We start from the raw sequence: 15,146 nt of genomic DNA, 5'->3' as shown, positions 1-15,146 counted from the left end.
TCCCTTTCCCCCCTTTCCCTCCTCTGTGAGGTGAGGATTTCAGCCACCATCACTAAACCTGTCAATCATCCCCTCTGAAGACCCGCCCCCTCCCCGCGTCACCAGCAGAGGGGCGGGGTTTGAGGGCCGCTGTCAATCATCTATTTCCCGCCCCCTTCCCCCCCGCCCAGTCCCGCAGCTCCTTATTTGGCGGCGACGTGGGCGGCGCCCTAGCTCGTGGTTTGTTGAGTGACGGTGCCAATCACCCGGGTCCCCGCCCCCTCTGCGCCACACAGGGCTCTCGGAGGGGCGGGGCCCCGGCCGGGAAGATGCGCGTGCGCGGTGATGCTGGGCCTGGCTTTGACTTGCGGCCTGGCGGGGCTAGCGGTTGGGGTGCTGCTGCTGCTCGCACTGGTGTGGAGGGACGCTGGGTTCCGCCGCCGCTGGCTGGGCTTCACACGCGGGCTGATGGCTCGCACCGAGAAACCGCTCTTCAGGATCGCGTGAGTGTATCGTCCGGCCGTGGCGGGGAGGCGGGAGCGGGTTGGACGGTGAGGGTGATGGCCGGTCGGCCGGCGTCCTGAGGAGAAGGGAGGGCGGCCGGTGCGCGCGGGTGCGGGGACAAGGCGCGAGCTGTCAATCAAGCGGGAACTGTCAATCAGGCGCGAGCTGTCAATCAAGCGGGAACTGTCAATCAGGCGCGAGCTGTCAATCAAGCGGGACCTGTCAATCAAGCGCGACCTGTCAATCAAGCCCTCCGGGACCGTGCCAGCCAGTCGGTGCTGACCCCGCACCTTAGAGAAACTGCACCTTTTACCTTCAGGTAGCTTCCTTCATGTGGGGAGCATTCTGCACACAGCACTTGGCAGTGCATGTATGCAAGTTCCAGGTGTGCACATTCTGATCAGGTGCCCCTGGATTGATTTTGCCCCCCCCCCCCCAAACTCAGTAAGGGTGAGAGGTGTTGGTGTTGGCCTGAAGATGACTCCCCCTGGCATCTTTTAACCCCGCCTAAATGTTTCTGCATGGTGCAGAATTGTTCGGGTACAGGGGGAGGCCACTCCACCCATCGGCCCTAACCCCCACCCTCCGAATCGGCAACTCACCTGGTGCCTTCTTCCCGTAAACCCGCACTTTCTTCCTTTTCTGACTGGTCCAGAAAACATTGTGAATGCTTTGATTGGACCCGCCGCACTCGGCAGTGCGCTCCAGATCTTGACCACTTGCTGGGTGAAAAACGTTTCTTTCCCCCGCATTGCCTTTGCATCTTTTGCCAATTACTTCAAATCTGTTCGCTCCAGGGCGGCACGGTAGCACAGTGGTTAGCACTGTTGCTTCACAGCGCCAGGGTCCTGGGTTCGATTCCCGGCTTGGGTCACTGTCTGCGGAGGCTGCACGTTCTCCCCGTGTCTGCGTGGGTTTCCTCCGGGTGCTCCGGTTTCCTCCCACAAGTCCCGAAAGACATGCCTGCTGGGTGAATTGGACATTCTGAATTCTCCCTCAGTGTACCCGAACAGGCGCCGGAGTGTGGCGACTAGGGGATTTTCACAGTAACTTCATTGCAGTGTCAATGTAAGCCTATTTGTGACAATAATAAAGATTATTATTATTCCTGTTCTTGGTCATTTGACGAGTGGAAACAGTTTCTCCCTATCCGCTCTGTCCAGATCCCTCGTGATTTTGGATACATAGAACATAGAACAGTGCAGCACAGTACAGGCCCTTCAGCCCACGATGTTGTGCCGACCATTTATCCTAATCTAAGATCAATCTAACCTACACCCCTTCAATTTACTGCTGTCCATGTGTCTGTCTAATAGTCGCTTAAATGTCCCAAATGACTCTGACTCCACCACCTCTGCTGGCAGTGCATTCCACACACCCATCACTCTCTGTGAAAAGCACCGACCTCTGACATCTCCCCTATACCTTCCTCCAATCACCTTAAAATTATTTTCCCTCGTGACAGCCATTTCCACCCTGGGGAAAAGTCTCTGGCTATCCACTCTATCCATGCCTCTCATCACCTTGTACACCTCTATCAAGTCACCTCTCTTCCTTCTTCGCTCCAGTGAGAAAAGCCCTAGCTCCCTCAACCTTTCTTCACAAGATATGCCCTCCAGTCCAAGCAGCATTCTGGTAAATCTCCTCTATACCCTCTCCAAAGCATCCACATCCTTCCTATAATGAGGCGACTAGAACTGGACACAATATTCTAAGTGTGGTCTAACTAGAGTTTTATAAAGCTGCAGCAAAACCTCGCAGCTCTTAAACTCAATCCCCCTGGTAAAGCCAACACACCATACGCCTTCTTAACAACCCTATCAACTTGGGTGGCAACTTAGAGGGATCTATGTACGTGGACCCCAAGATCCCTCTGTTCCTCCACACTTCCAAGAATCCTGTCTTTAACCCTGTATTCAGCATTCAAATTCGACCTTCTGAAATGAATCACTTCACATTTATCAAGGTTGAACTCCATCTGCCACTTCTCAGCCTAGCTCTGCAACCTGTCAATGCCCTGTTGTAACCTGCAACAACCCTCAACACTATTTACAACCCCACCAACCTTAGTGTCATCAGCAAACTTACTAACCCACCCTTTCACTTCCTCATCCAAGTCATTTATAAAAACCACAAAGAGCAGAGGTCCCAGAACAGATCCTTGCGGGACACCACTGGTCACCAACCTCCTTGCGGGACACCACTGGTCACCGACCTCCAGGCGGAATACTTTCCATCCACTACCACTCGCTGTCTTCTTTCGGCCAGCCAATTCTGTATCCAGACAGACAGATTTCCCTGTATCCCATGCCCCCTAACTTTCTGAATGAGCTTACCATGGGGAACCTTATCAAATGCCTTACTGAAATCCATATACACCACATCCAATGCCCGACCTTCATCAATGTGTCTTGTCACAGCCTCAAAGAATTCAATGAGGCTTGTGAGGCATGACCTGCCCCTCACAAAGCCATGCTAACTATCTTTAATCAAACTATGTTTTTCTAAATAATCATAAATCCTATCTCTCAGAATCCTTTCCAATATTTTGCTCATCACAGACTTAAGACTGATGGGTTTGTAATTCCCAGGGATTTCCCTATTCCCTTTCTTGAACAGGGGAACAACATTCGCCTCCCTCCAATCATCCGGTACTACTCCAGTGGAGAGTGAGGACGCAAAGATCATCGCCAACGGCGCAGCAATCTCCTCCCTCGCTTCCCGTAGTAACCTTGGGTATATCCCGTCAGGCCCAGAGGACTTATCTATCCTGATGCTTTTCAAAATTTCCAGCACATCCTCCTTAATATCAACCTGTTCGAGTCTATTAACCTGGTTCACGCTGTTCTCATGAGCAACAAGGTCCCTCTCTCATGAATACTGAAGCAAAGTATTCATTTTGGGCCTCCCCCATCTCCTCAGACTCTAGGCACAAGTTCCCTCCACTATCCCTGATCGGACCTACTCTCACTCTGATCATCCTCTTATTTCTCACAAGTGTAGAACGCCTTGGGGTTTTCCCTAATCGTTCCCACCAGGGCTTTTTCATGCACCCTTCTAGCTCTCCTCAGTCCATTTTTGAGTTCCTTCCTGGCTACCTTGTAACTCTCTAGAGCCGAGTCAGATCCTTGCTTCCTCAACCTTATGTAAACTTCCTTCTTCCTCTTGTCTGGAAGCTCTACTTCTCTTGTCATCCAAGGCTCCTTCACCTTACCATTCCTTCCTCGTCTCAGTGAGACAAAACTGTTCAGCACTCGCAGCAAGTGCTCCTTAAACAATCCCCACATAACTGTTGTGCATTTCCCCAAGAACAATTGTTCCCACTTTATGCTCCTCAGCTCCTGTCTAATAACAGTATAATTTCCTCTCCCCCAATTAAATACCTTCCCATACTGTGTGTTCCTATCCCTCGCCATGGCTATGGTAAAGGTCAAGGAGTTGTGGTCGCTGTCACTGAAATGCTTTCCCACTGAGACATTTGACACCTGGCCTGGTTCGTTGCCGAGCACCAAATCCAATATGGCCTCCCCCTTAGTCGGACTATCTACATATTGAATCAGGAATCCTTCCTGTACGCACCTGATAAAATCTGCTCCATCCAAACCATTTGCCCTAAGGAGGTTCCAGTCAATATTAGGGAAGTTGAAGTCACCCATGACAACAACTCTGTTACTTCTGCACTTTTCCAAGATCTGCTGCCCAATCTGTCCCTCTATCTCTCTGCTGCTATTGGGGGGGTCTATAGAAAACTCCCAATAAAGTGACTGCTCCTTTCTTGTTTCTGACGCCTCGGTCAGTGAATACCTGCTTTCAGCCTTTTCTTCTTCAAGGAGAGCAGTGCTAACTTCTCCAATGTATCTCCGCAACTGAAGTTCCTCGTTCCTGGAAACGCCCTCGTGTATGTTTCCCGCGCCTTCTCCGGTGCCTTAAAATGTGGCGCCTCGAACTGGACGCAGTACTCCAGCTGAGGCTGATTTAGTGTCTTAAATGGGTGTGGCCCTCCCTATCCCTGGGAAGGGTTCCAGATTGACAACCCACTCTCCATCCTTCCGACTAGCTCCTGCAGTTCGTTCCTCCGCCGGTTCTCTGCCTGAAGATCCGACACACGGCGCTGGAACCGCCACTACGGGTAGGGCAAGGAGGCAGGTCCCAAATCCAGGGCACCCATCTAACCCACACTGGCCATCCAACGAACTGCAGTGTGTTAAAAGTTCAAAGTGAGTAGGTTCCGGTAATCGTTGCTGGTGTAATATTAAACTGAAGCAACAGTAGATTTCACAACGTTTCATTATTTAACTCGCAATGAATGCCACAATTCTCCTGGTTGTCAGAGGTAATGGAGTAAATTGTCTGGTCCCAGTCACCGGGGGGGGGGGCGGGTACACGACCGGTACCGCACAGAAAGTCAAGGGCAGCAGACGCAGGAGCACCACCACCTGCAAGTTTCCCTCCAAGCACCACACCATCCTGATGTGGATTTCCCTCACTGTCGCTGGGTCAAAACCCTGGAACTGCCTCCCTAACAGCACGGCGGGTGTGCCGACACCACCGGGACTGCAGCGGCTCAAGGTGGCAGCTCACCGCCAGTTTCTCGAAGGCAGTGAGGGAAGGGCTATGAATGCTGACCTAACCAGCAATGCACACAGCCTACGAATGAATTGGTTTTAAAACAAAACCTTCTCTCTTTAAAGTTAGCAAGGTCAGAGGGCCATTCTACTCATAGAACATCGAACAATACAGCGCAGTACAGGCCCTTCGGCCCACGATGTTGCACCGAAACAAAAGCCATCTAACCTACACTATGCCATTATCATACTCAATTAAACAATCCTCAAAGTTGTAGGATTGACTAATGCTGAGCAGCCCACAACATCTTCAAGATAGAGCCGCTTGAGGGCTCTGCTCACATGACCCCTCCTGATGGGTCAGTTACAGAGGCCAAATGTGCTGAGGGTCAAGCGATCGTGACCCTGATCGTTTTCCATCAGCTGGGTGTATTTGGCAGACACTTGTGCCGAGTAACAATTCAGCATGCCGTCTGGCTGAGTTTGTGGTGTTCTGGCATTGCAGCGACGCGGACAGAAGGTGTGTGTTCTCTGTTCCCACGCAGTCATGGCCTGCCCGTTTCAAAGCCTGCAGATCGCAAGGGGAAAGCGAGACCGAGGGAAGGAGAGGAGATTCATAGTTTTCACCGGGGCCGGATGAGTGGGGGTACGAGATGATCGTTGAGGTTTAAACGAGGAAGAGTAAGGATGGGCTATAATAATCGAAGCTCAGGAGTGGTGGAGAAATGTTCAGAAGAGCGCTGACTTGAGTAAATAAGGCGAAACAGGCAGAAGTTGAGATAGAATAGAATGATCATTTCCCTGACACACAAAGTTTGACCTGTTCCATTATGTCCTCTTTCTCTTGCACACACTCTGTCCCTCTCCACTTCAGAGAGTGGGAGCTCACTGGGAGCACTCTTACTTTTGAGTTAGAAAGTTGTGGGTTCAAGTTCCACTCTGGGACTCGAGCACAAAAATCTAGATTGACACTCCAGCGCAGAACAGGGGAGTGCTGCGCTGTAAGAGGTGCTGGCTTTTGGATGAGAGCTAGCACTGTTATTGTGACCGGCAGTGTTCTGACTCACGCTTGGTGACCATGTGATGTTGATTGTGGAAAATGATCGCAGCAAAAGCTAATTCAGTAGGAATGCGAGGGACAGACCCGGGCTATTTTAATGATCATATATTAGGTTGGATGATTTGATTAGATGCAGTGAACACCAACACCCTCTGGACATAAAAATGAGCATTGATTTTATAAAAATGACAAATGTTGAAAACTGAAATTAAAAGCTGGAAATACAGGGGCTCCCTCACGGCGCTGAGGACCCGGGTTTGATCCCGGCTCCGGGTGGCCGTGTGGACTGCGTGGGTCCCCCCCGTTCCCCCCCCATCCCAAAGATGTGCAGGGTAGGTGGATTGGCCACGCTAAATTGCCCCGTAAGTGAGAAAAAAATGAATCAGATACTCTTAAATTTATATATTTTTTAAAAAGCTGGAAATACTCAGCTTTGAGTTCAGACAGATTAAGATTTCAACTCTTTGTCTGGTCTAGTTTGTTTGCGGGTGTTTGAGGCTGGTGTTGAGCTTGGGCGGAGTGTAGTGAAGTCCTGTCTGTGCTGCGCGCTGACCCTGAGCTGGAACGCTTGAGTCTTTCCATTGTTCAGTCATGGTATGTTCACATTAGAAGCAAGGCTGACATTTATTGCCTATCCCTCGAAGGTGGTGGAATACTGCATTCTGAATTGCCACGGAGTGGTTTGCAAAGCGGCTATAGAGGGTAGTCAACCAGCATTATTGCTGTGGGTCTGGAGTCACATATAGGGTAGAGCAGCTAAGAACAACAGATCTCCTTCTCTTAAAGGGCACTATAAGACCATATGGGTTTTTACCATGCTGCAGTACACCGTAACCCAGTCTTTTAATAGATCACTGCAACAAATGCATACAATACAATATATCTCCCAATTTATGTCAACTGGCAAATAGCTATTCATAAAATGGTTACAGCACAGAAGGAGGCTATTTGGCCCATTGTATATGCGCAAGTCTTATGCAGCAATCCCCCCCCCCCCCCAAAACCATTACTTACACCATCTTTATTCCACTCAAATCCCATGACCTTCTTGAGGTTAATCACAACGGGCGGGATTCTCTGTTGGCTGATGGCAAAATCGCAAAACACGATTGGGTGGAGAATAGATTCCAACGCTAAAACCGCGGCGGGCGCCAATTTCACAAATTGCAATTCTCTGTCGCCTCGACAGCGCAGTCAATGCATTCCGGAATGCACGTACAGTAAACACCGTTTGCATATCATTAGCGGGTCCAACCCGGTATTCTTCGGGGCCGCCGCGATGCTCCACCTCAGGTGGGCCGAGTCCCTGGCGGCGCGGTTCACTTGTGCTTTTAAACATCGTGAAACAGGCGCCGTGGCTGCTGAGGGAGAGAGAGTGGGGGGGGGGGGGGTACGGAAAGTGTCCAACATCGCCATAGTTTGCTGGCGGTTGTGCTGCTGGCTGGGGGCTTCTGTCAAGGCCGGGACGAGTAGCGAGGGGATGGCCAGGAGGCGGCCTGTGGAGTTGGGATGGACAAGCACGGAACACCATTGGCCCAGCCGTAGAGTCAGCCATGCAGCTGCGCAAGCTGCTGACGGCCCACCGTGAACTTAGGGCCAAGGGTCGTATCGGTGTGTGTGTGTCCCCCCCCCGTCCCCCCCCCCAGGCCACTCCCCATAAATGCCCTGTGGTCACAGCCGACCTATGGGCACTCTCCAGCACAACCAGTGCCATCTTGCTGGGGTGAGTGTGTGTGTGGGAGTGTAGCGTGTGTATGTGGGGCTGCAGCACGTCAGCCGCCCGAGTGTCAATCACGGACCCGGCGAATCCCGCATTGTTTTTCACTGGGAAAACATCGATTGTGTTCCATGTGGCACCGGTGCCAGCCCCTCCACAGTCGCTGAATCGGTCCAGGTTCGGCGCCGGTTTTGCTGTCGTGGAACTCCACGAATTCTGCGTCGGTGTCAACACTTCGTCTCAGAAACGGAGAATCCCATCCAATGTCTCTTAATTATAGTATCATAGAATTTACAGTGTAGAAGGAGGCCATTCGGCCCATCGGGTCTACACCTGCCCCTGAAAGAGCACCCTACGTAAGCCCCCACCCCCGCAACCCAGCAACCCCATCTAACCTTTGGACACCACAGGGCAATTTAGCGTGACCAATCCACCTAACCCGCACATCTTTGGACTGTGGGAGGAAACCGGAGCACCCGGAGGAAACCCGCGCAAACACGGGGAGCACGTGGAGACTCCGCGCAGACAGTGACCCAAGCCGGGAATCGAACCCGGATCCCTGGCGCTGTGAAGTAACGGAGCTAACCACTATGCTGCCCCTCAGATATCCCCGTACTCCCCAGAAGGTACATTGTGTACCTTGTGTTGTCCTATTATGTATTTTCTTTTATTTCCTTTTCTTTTCATGTACTTAATGATCTGTTGAGCTGCTCGCAGAAAAATACTTTTCACTGTACCTCGGTACACGTGACAATAAACAAATCCAATCCAAATCTTTCCCGATCAGACAATGATCTACTTCCCTTGTGAAAGCCTCATTTGACCTTGCTTCCACCACATCATCAAGGCAGTATATTCTAGACCTTGCGTGAAAAAAGGTTTTTGTCATGTCGCCATTGCTTCTTTTGCCAGTTGCTTGAATCCGTGTCCTATGGGTCTCGATCCTTCTACCAATGAGAAGTGTTTTTTAAAAAGATTTAAAGTACTCAATTATTTTTTTCCCAATTAAGGGGCAATTTATCGTGGCCAACCCACCTACCCTGCACATCTTTGGGTTGTGGGGGTGCGACCCACGCAGACACGGGGAGAATGTGCAAACACCACACGGACTGTGACCCGGGGCCGGGATTGAACCCGGGTCCACAGTGCCGTGAGGCAGCAGTGCTAACACTGTGCAACCTACCGGCCCAATGGCCAGGATTTTGTTTCCCATCCCTTATTGCCCTTGAGAAGGTGGTGGTGAGCTGCCTTCTTGAACGGCTGCAGTCCACGTGGTGTAGGGACACCCACAGTGCTCTTAGGGAGGGGAGTTTCAGATTTTTGAACCAGTGACAAAGTGAAGGAACTGCGCTATATTGCCAAGTCAAGATGGTGAGTGGCTTGGAGGGAGTTTTGCAGGTGCTGATGTTCCCATGGATCTGCTGCCCTTGTCCTAGGCAATACAGGTCACCGGTTTGGAAGCCTTCAAATTCTTCCTAAAGTGAGCGAGACGCAATATTCCAGTTGAGGCTAATTCAGTGTTTTATACAAATTCAACTTCCTTGCCGTTGTACTCTGTGCTGCTGTTAATGAAGCCCAGGATGGTGAACGCTTTATTAACCACTCTCTCTGCCACCTTCAATCGTTAGTGCGCATGTTTCTCTGCTCCTGCATTGTATTGACTTTCTGCGATTTTCCTATCGAAATGAGTCACTTCACATTCGGCTGCATTAAATTGGATCTGCCTCTTGGACGCCCATTCCACAAACCTGTCCTAAGTCCTTTGGAAGTTCTGTACGATCCACCTCGTGATTCACAAAGCTTCCAAGTTTTGTGTCATATGCAAATTTTAAAATTATGCCATGTACTCCAAGATCCGAATCATTAATCTATATCAGGGACAGCAACAGTCCTAACAGTGATCCTTGGAGAACTCTACTGCAAAACATTTTTCCAACCCAAAGACATCTAGCCCGCGTAGTATACATAATTAGAGCAAAGATACTCCTTTAATGTGACTTAATTGTGAGGCCCCCCCCCCCCAATCTGCTAACATCTAGTGTTCTGTTTCAGGTACACCCTGTATACAAGGACCAGACTAGGGTACATCTTTCACAAGAAGCAATTGAAGAAGACTCGAGATTATTATCCCAGCGGCCATTCCATCGTCTGTCCCAAGATTATTAATGGTAAGTTTTCTGATCGATCAAAGAAAGATGTTCATCCCACCCCCCCCCCACCCCCCCCCCCCCCTTCCCAATACCCCTGCCCCTCTCCAAACCATCCTCCTCCACATTTTTATTTAACACTTTGCCAATCGAGTTTGGAGAAGTTTGAACACTGGAGGTTGGGGGACCAATGCATCTAGTTTTATAACCATTGAACCAAGTTCCCGTCGGAGACAGAAGGCCATGGGTTTAAGCATGATCCAAAGACCTGATCACAGAATTTACAGTGCAGAAGGAGGCCATTCGGCTCATCGAGTCTGCACCGGCCCTTGGAAAGAGCACCCTACCTAAGCCCACACCTCCACCCTATCGCCACACTTCCACCCTATCCCTGTATCACCTCCTTACCTTTTTTGGACACTTAAGGGCAATTTAGCATGGCCAATCCACCCCCCCTGCATATCTTTGGACTGTGGGAGGAAACCAGAGCACCTGGAGGAAACCTACGCAGATAAGGGGAGAACGTGCAGACTCCGCACACACAGTGACCCAAGCCGGGAATCAAACCTGAGATCCTGGTGCTGTGAAGCCATTTTGTTAACCATTATGCTACTGCGCTGCCCTAGAAATCCTAGTTTGAAAGACAACAAAGCTTTTGGGAGCCAGGAGTGCAATTAAAGCATCGTTTTAAAAAAAAAGCTTGGGCTGATGGAATGTTGTTTTGATTAAGGGAATTCCCTGTGGAGTTAATTAGATTTCCTCTTGGTAAGATGATGTCATTGCTGGGTGGAGCTAAGGCATCAGGAATTTTGCAGAAAGCATTTCAGTGTAAGCTGAATGAAACTGTGGCCAGGAGTGAAGCAGTTTGCTCTCCCTGTAATTCATTTAAAAGAGATGAACAGTCTTTAAAGCAGTGCAGACTTGTCTGAGAACGCGGGGAGCTGAAACCAGCTGAAACAGTGTCTGATGAAATACAGCCAGAATTTCTGCATGGTTCTGACAGGATTCAGATCTTTTCTTTAAAGCTGTGTCAAAAGACCTTTCTTTCTCAAAGAACATCTGTGTAAAGCACGCATTCCTGAGTGCCAATAGTTTAATAGTGAATTGAGAGCTGAGATGTTTTTTTTTCTTGATGTTTCAGTGGGAATAAAGATGGCAGTTAAGGGTATTATATTCACCGTTTATTTAAGGGGTAATTGTAAGTTATTTTCTGGTGTGAGGTTGAAGATATATTTTTTTATATAAATGTTTTTTATTGGGTTTTTGAACAAAGTATATTTACCGTTATGTACACAGGATAAAAAACATATATATACACATATATAGAAGAGAAGGGCACACCCAAACATACCAGAGGAAAGAAAATAGTTTAAAAAAAAAATACAATAAAAAATAATATCGGATAACTGGTAGGGTATTGTGCACCAGCTCAACAGCAGCAACTCTGTACAACTGGCCAGATTATTTACAACACATAAATAGGCGACTGTTTACGGGAGGGAGGTGGGGGGTGGTGGAGACCGGGGAGGTAAATATACATTCTCTCCTTTTCATGCTTTGGCTACTTTCCCCTGATTCTTGGCTACCTGGCTATTCTTCCTCTTGTTCGTTGGCCACAAACAGGTCCCGGAACAATTGCGTGAATGGCTCCCACATTCTGTGGAAGCCGTCGTCTGACCCTCGGATGGCGAATTTGATTTTCTCCATTTGGAGAGATTCCGAGAGGTCGGTCAGCCAGTCTGCAGCTTTGGGTGGTGCTGCTGACCGCCAGCCGAACAGGATTCTACGGCGGGCGATCAGGGAGGCAAAGGCAAGGGTGTCCGCCCTCCTCCCCAGGAATAGATCTGGCTGGCCTGAAACCCCGAAGACTGCCACTTTCGGGCATGGCTCCACCCTCATCCCCACCACTTTGGACATTGCCTCGAAGAAGGCTGTCCAGTACCCTGCAAGTCTGGGGCAAGACCAGAACATGTGGGCGTGGTTGGGCGGGCCTCCTTGGCACCGTTCACATCTATCCTCCACCTCCGGGAAGAACCTCCTCATACGGGTTCTTATTAAGTGGGCTCTATGTACCACTTTTACCTGTGTCAGGCTGAGCCTTGCGCACGTGGAGTTGACCATATGCAGTGCTTCGCTCCAGAGTCCCCACCCGATTTCAATCCTCAGGTCCTCCTCCCATTTCTTTCTTGTTGCGTCCAGTACGGTGTTGGCCCTTTCTATCAGTCGGTCATACATGTCACTACAGTTTCCTATGTCTAGTATTTTGTCCAGTAGTTCTTCCAGTCATGTCTGTCGTGGCGGTTGTGGGTATGTCCTTGTCTCCTTTAGTAGGAAGTTTTTGAGCTGTAGATACCTTAGCTCGTTCCCCCTGGCTAGCTGGAATTTCTCTGTCAGTAATTCCAGTGTTGCGATCCTGCCGTCCGTGTATAGGTCCCTGACTGTCAGTGTCCCTCCGTCCTGCCCCCACCTTTTGAAGGTGCCGTCAGTCAGCGCTGGTGTGAACCTATAGTTGTTGCAGATCGGAACTTTGTCCGACATTTTGGTCAGGCCAAATTGCTGCCATAGTTGGTTCCAGGATTGGAGGGTGGCTATCACCACCAGGCTGCTGTTTTTTTTTTGGGTGGGAATGGGAGTGCTGCCCTGGCGAGGGCCTGGAGGGAGGTCCCCTTGCAGGAGGCCTCTTCCGCGCGCACCCACTCGGCTTCTGACTCCTTGATCCATCCCCTTATTCGCTCGGCCGTCGCCGCCCAGTGGTAGTATTGAAGGTTTGGGAGGGCTAGCCCTCCCCTGGATTTTGTTTTTTGTTGGACCTTCTTTGGGATCCTAGCATTTCCCCCCCCGGCCACACGAACATCACGCTTAGTTTGTCTAGCGCTTTGAAAAAGGCCTTGGGAATGTAGATCGGAATGGATCTAAGTCGGAAGAGGTACCTGGGCAGTACGTTCATTTTGATCGTCTGGACTCTCCCAGCGAGGGAGAGTGGGAGTGTGTTCCATCTTTGCAGGTCCTTTTTTACTTCCTCCGTCAGACTGGTGAGGTTCCATTTCATTTCCAGTCATGGGCTATTTGGATCCCCAGAGAGCGGAATTTGTGTCGGGCTTGTTTAAACGGCAGTCCCGTTAGGGCTGCCCCCCCTACTTATGGGTGTACCGGGAAGATCTCGCTTTTGCTCGTGTTGAGTTTGTAGCCCGAGAAGGTGCCAAACTCTTTCAGGAGCGCGATGATTCCGTCCATGCTGCTCTGTGGGTCCAAAATGTAGAGGAGCAGGTCATCTGCATAGAGTGAGGCTCTGTGCTCTCTGCCTCCCCTTCGGATCCCCCTCCAGCTTTTTGCTGCTCTGAGCGGGATTGCTAGTGGTTCGATCGCTAGAGCCAACAGCAGCGGGGACAGTGGGCATCCTTGTCTGCTGCCCCTGTGCAGCTGGAAGTATCGGGAGTTGGTGTTGTTGGTCCGTACGCTCGCCATGGGAGCGTTGTATAGGAGCTTTACCCAGGAGGTGAACCCTGTTCCAAGCCCGAACCGCTCCAGTGCCTCTGTCGAAGGCCTTTTCTGCATCTAGGGAGACGATCACCTCTGGTGTTCTCTCCCTGGATGGGGTCATTATCACGTTCAGCAGGTGCCTGATGTTCGAGGTATGCTGTCTACCTTTAACAAAGCCCGTCTGGTCCTCTGCGACCACCTCAGGTACACAGTCTTCTAGCCTTTTGGTTAGGATTTTGGCCAGTATTTTGGCGTCTGCATTCAGCAGTGAGATAGGTCTGTATGACCCCCATTCCGTTGGGTCTTTGTCTTTCTTAGGTATCAGCGAGACTGTGCTAGCGTGGGTGGCAGTGTGCCCCTAGCTAGCGAGTCTGTGAACATCTCCCGCAGGTGTGGGGCCAGTGCTGTCGCAAATTATTTGTAGAAGTTCGCCGGGAACCCGTCCGGTCCCAGCGCCTTCCCCGCCTGCATGGAGCTAATGCTGTCCATGATCTCTCCCAGTGCTAGTGGTGCTTCCAGGCCCCGTTTTCTGCCCTGCCCCACGACTGGAATGTCCAGTCCATCAAGGAACCGTTTCAGCCCGGACTCCCCCATTGGGGGCTCTGAGGTGTACAGCCTAATGTGCCTCTGGTATCCCTGATTTGTGCAATTTCTCTGGGGGCTGCCTGCTTTCTCAGCTGGTGTGCCAACAGGCGGCTGGCTTTGTCTCCGTGTTCGTATAGGGTCCCACGTGCCTGGCGGAGTTGGTGCACTGCTTTCCTGGTGGAGAGCAGGTCAAAGTTCCTTTGTAGCTCTTTCCTCTCCGCCAGGAGCTCTACGGTTGGGGCCTCGGAGTATTTACGGTCTACCTCCAGTATGGAGCCGACCAGCTGCTGCCTAGCTGCCCTTTCCTCCCTATCTTTTCGCGCTTTGAAAGAGATGATAGTTGAAGATATTTTAATACTGTGTTATTAATAAAGTTTGTGTTCGTATACCCTATCCTTATTTCATAGAATTTACAGTGCAGAAGGAGGCCATTCGGCCCATCGAGGTTGCGCCGACCCACTGAAAAAGCTCCCTACTCAAGCCCCACACCGCCATCCTATCCCAGTAATCCCACCTAAACTTTTGGACACTAAGGGGCAATTTGTCACGGCCAATCCACCTAATCTGCGCATCTTTGGACAGTGGGAGGAAACCGGGGCACCCGGAGGAAACCCACGCAGACACGGGGAGAACGTGCAGACTCCACACAAGAGGCCGGAATTGGACCCAGATCCCTGGAGCTGTGAGGCAGCAGTGCTAACCACTGTGCCACCCTTTCTTTGTGTAATCACTCTTGGAGAGATGTTATTCTGTCCAGTAACCTAGCCACTGTAGGGTCTGGTCCGGGATCGTAATACTGTCCAGCTGAGTGTCAAAAGAGCCTTCGAGGAACGACCAGACAAGTTGTCCTGGCTGAGCAATTGAAACAGGTGAACTGGTCACTCGTCTCTTGTGTGCAGAATGACTGCCGCACTTCTTCACAAGGCAACAGTGACTGCCCTCCTTCAGCAGCGTTTGAAGCTGTGAACTTCTTGAGGACAAGCTGAAGGGTAGAAACAATGCGCAGAAATCTGAGTCTTTTTTAAAAAAATATTCCAACCTGAAATCTTTGGGAAACTGCAGCTCTCTCGGACAGTGTGGATTGGTCCGAATATCCTCCTTAATCTTTA

The 15,146-nt window shown here is 50.5% G+C and overlaps 1 protein-coding gene across 1 annotated transcript in view; it reads left to right on the top strand.

Moving 5' to 3' along the window:
- Window positions 1–309: 309 nt before the first annotated feature.
- Window positions 310–15,146, top strand: part of pnkd (PNKD metallo-beta-lactamase domain containing) — a 38,409-nt gene continuing 23,572 nt past the window's right edge. The window contains exons 1-2 of the mRNA XM_072469012.1: window positions 310–482; window positions 9,878–9,993. Of these exons, the coding sequence (XP_072325113.1) occupies window positions 325–482; window positions 9,878–9,993 (274 nt within the window). The 5' untranslated portion in view covers window positions 310–324. The remainder of the gene's footprint in view (window positions 483–9,877; window positions 9,994–15,146) is intronic.

This window comes from Scyliorhinus torazame, chromosome 2, assembly GCF_047496885.1.
Source record: "Scyliorhinus torazame isolate Kashiwa2021f chromosome 2, sScyTor2.1, whole genome shotgun sequence".
Taxonomy (NCBI): Eukaryota; Metazoa; Chordata; class Chondrichthyes; order Carcharhiniformes; family Scyliorhinidae; genus Scyliorhinus; species Scyliorhinus torazame.
Note: the sequence above shows the minus strand (reverse complement) of the source record. Positions and strands in the feature narration are given on the sequence as shown.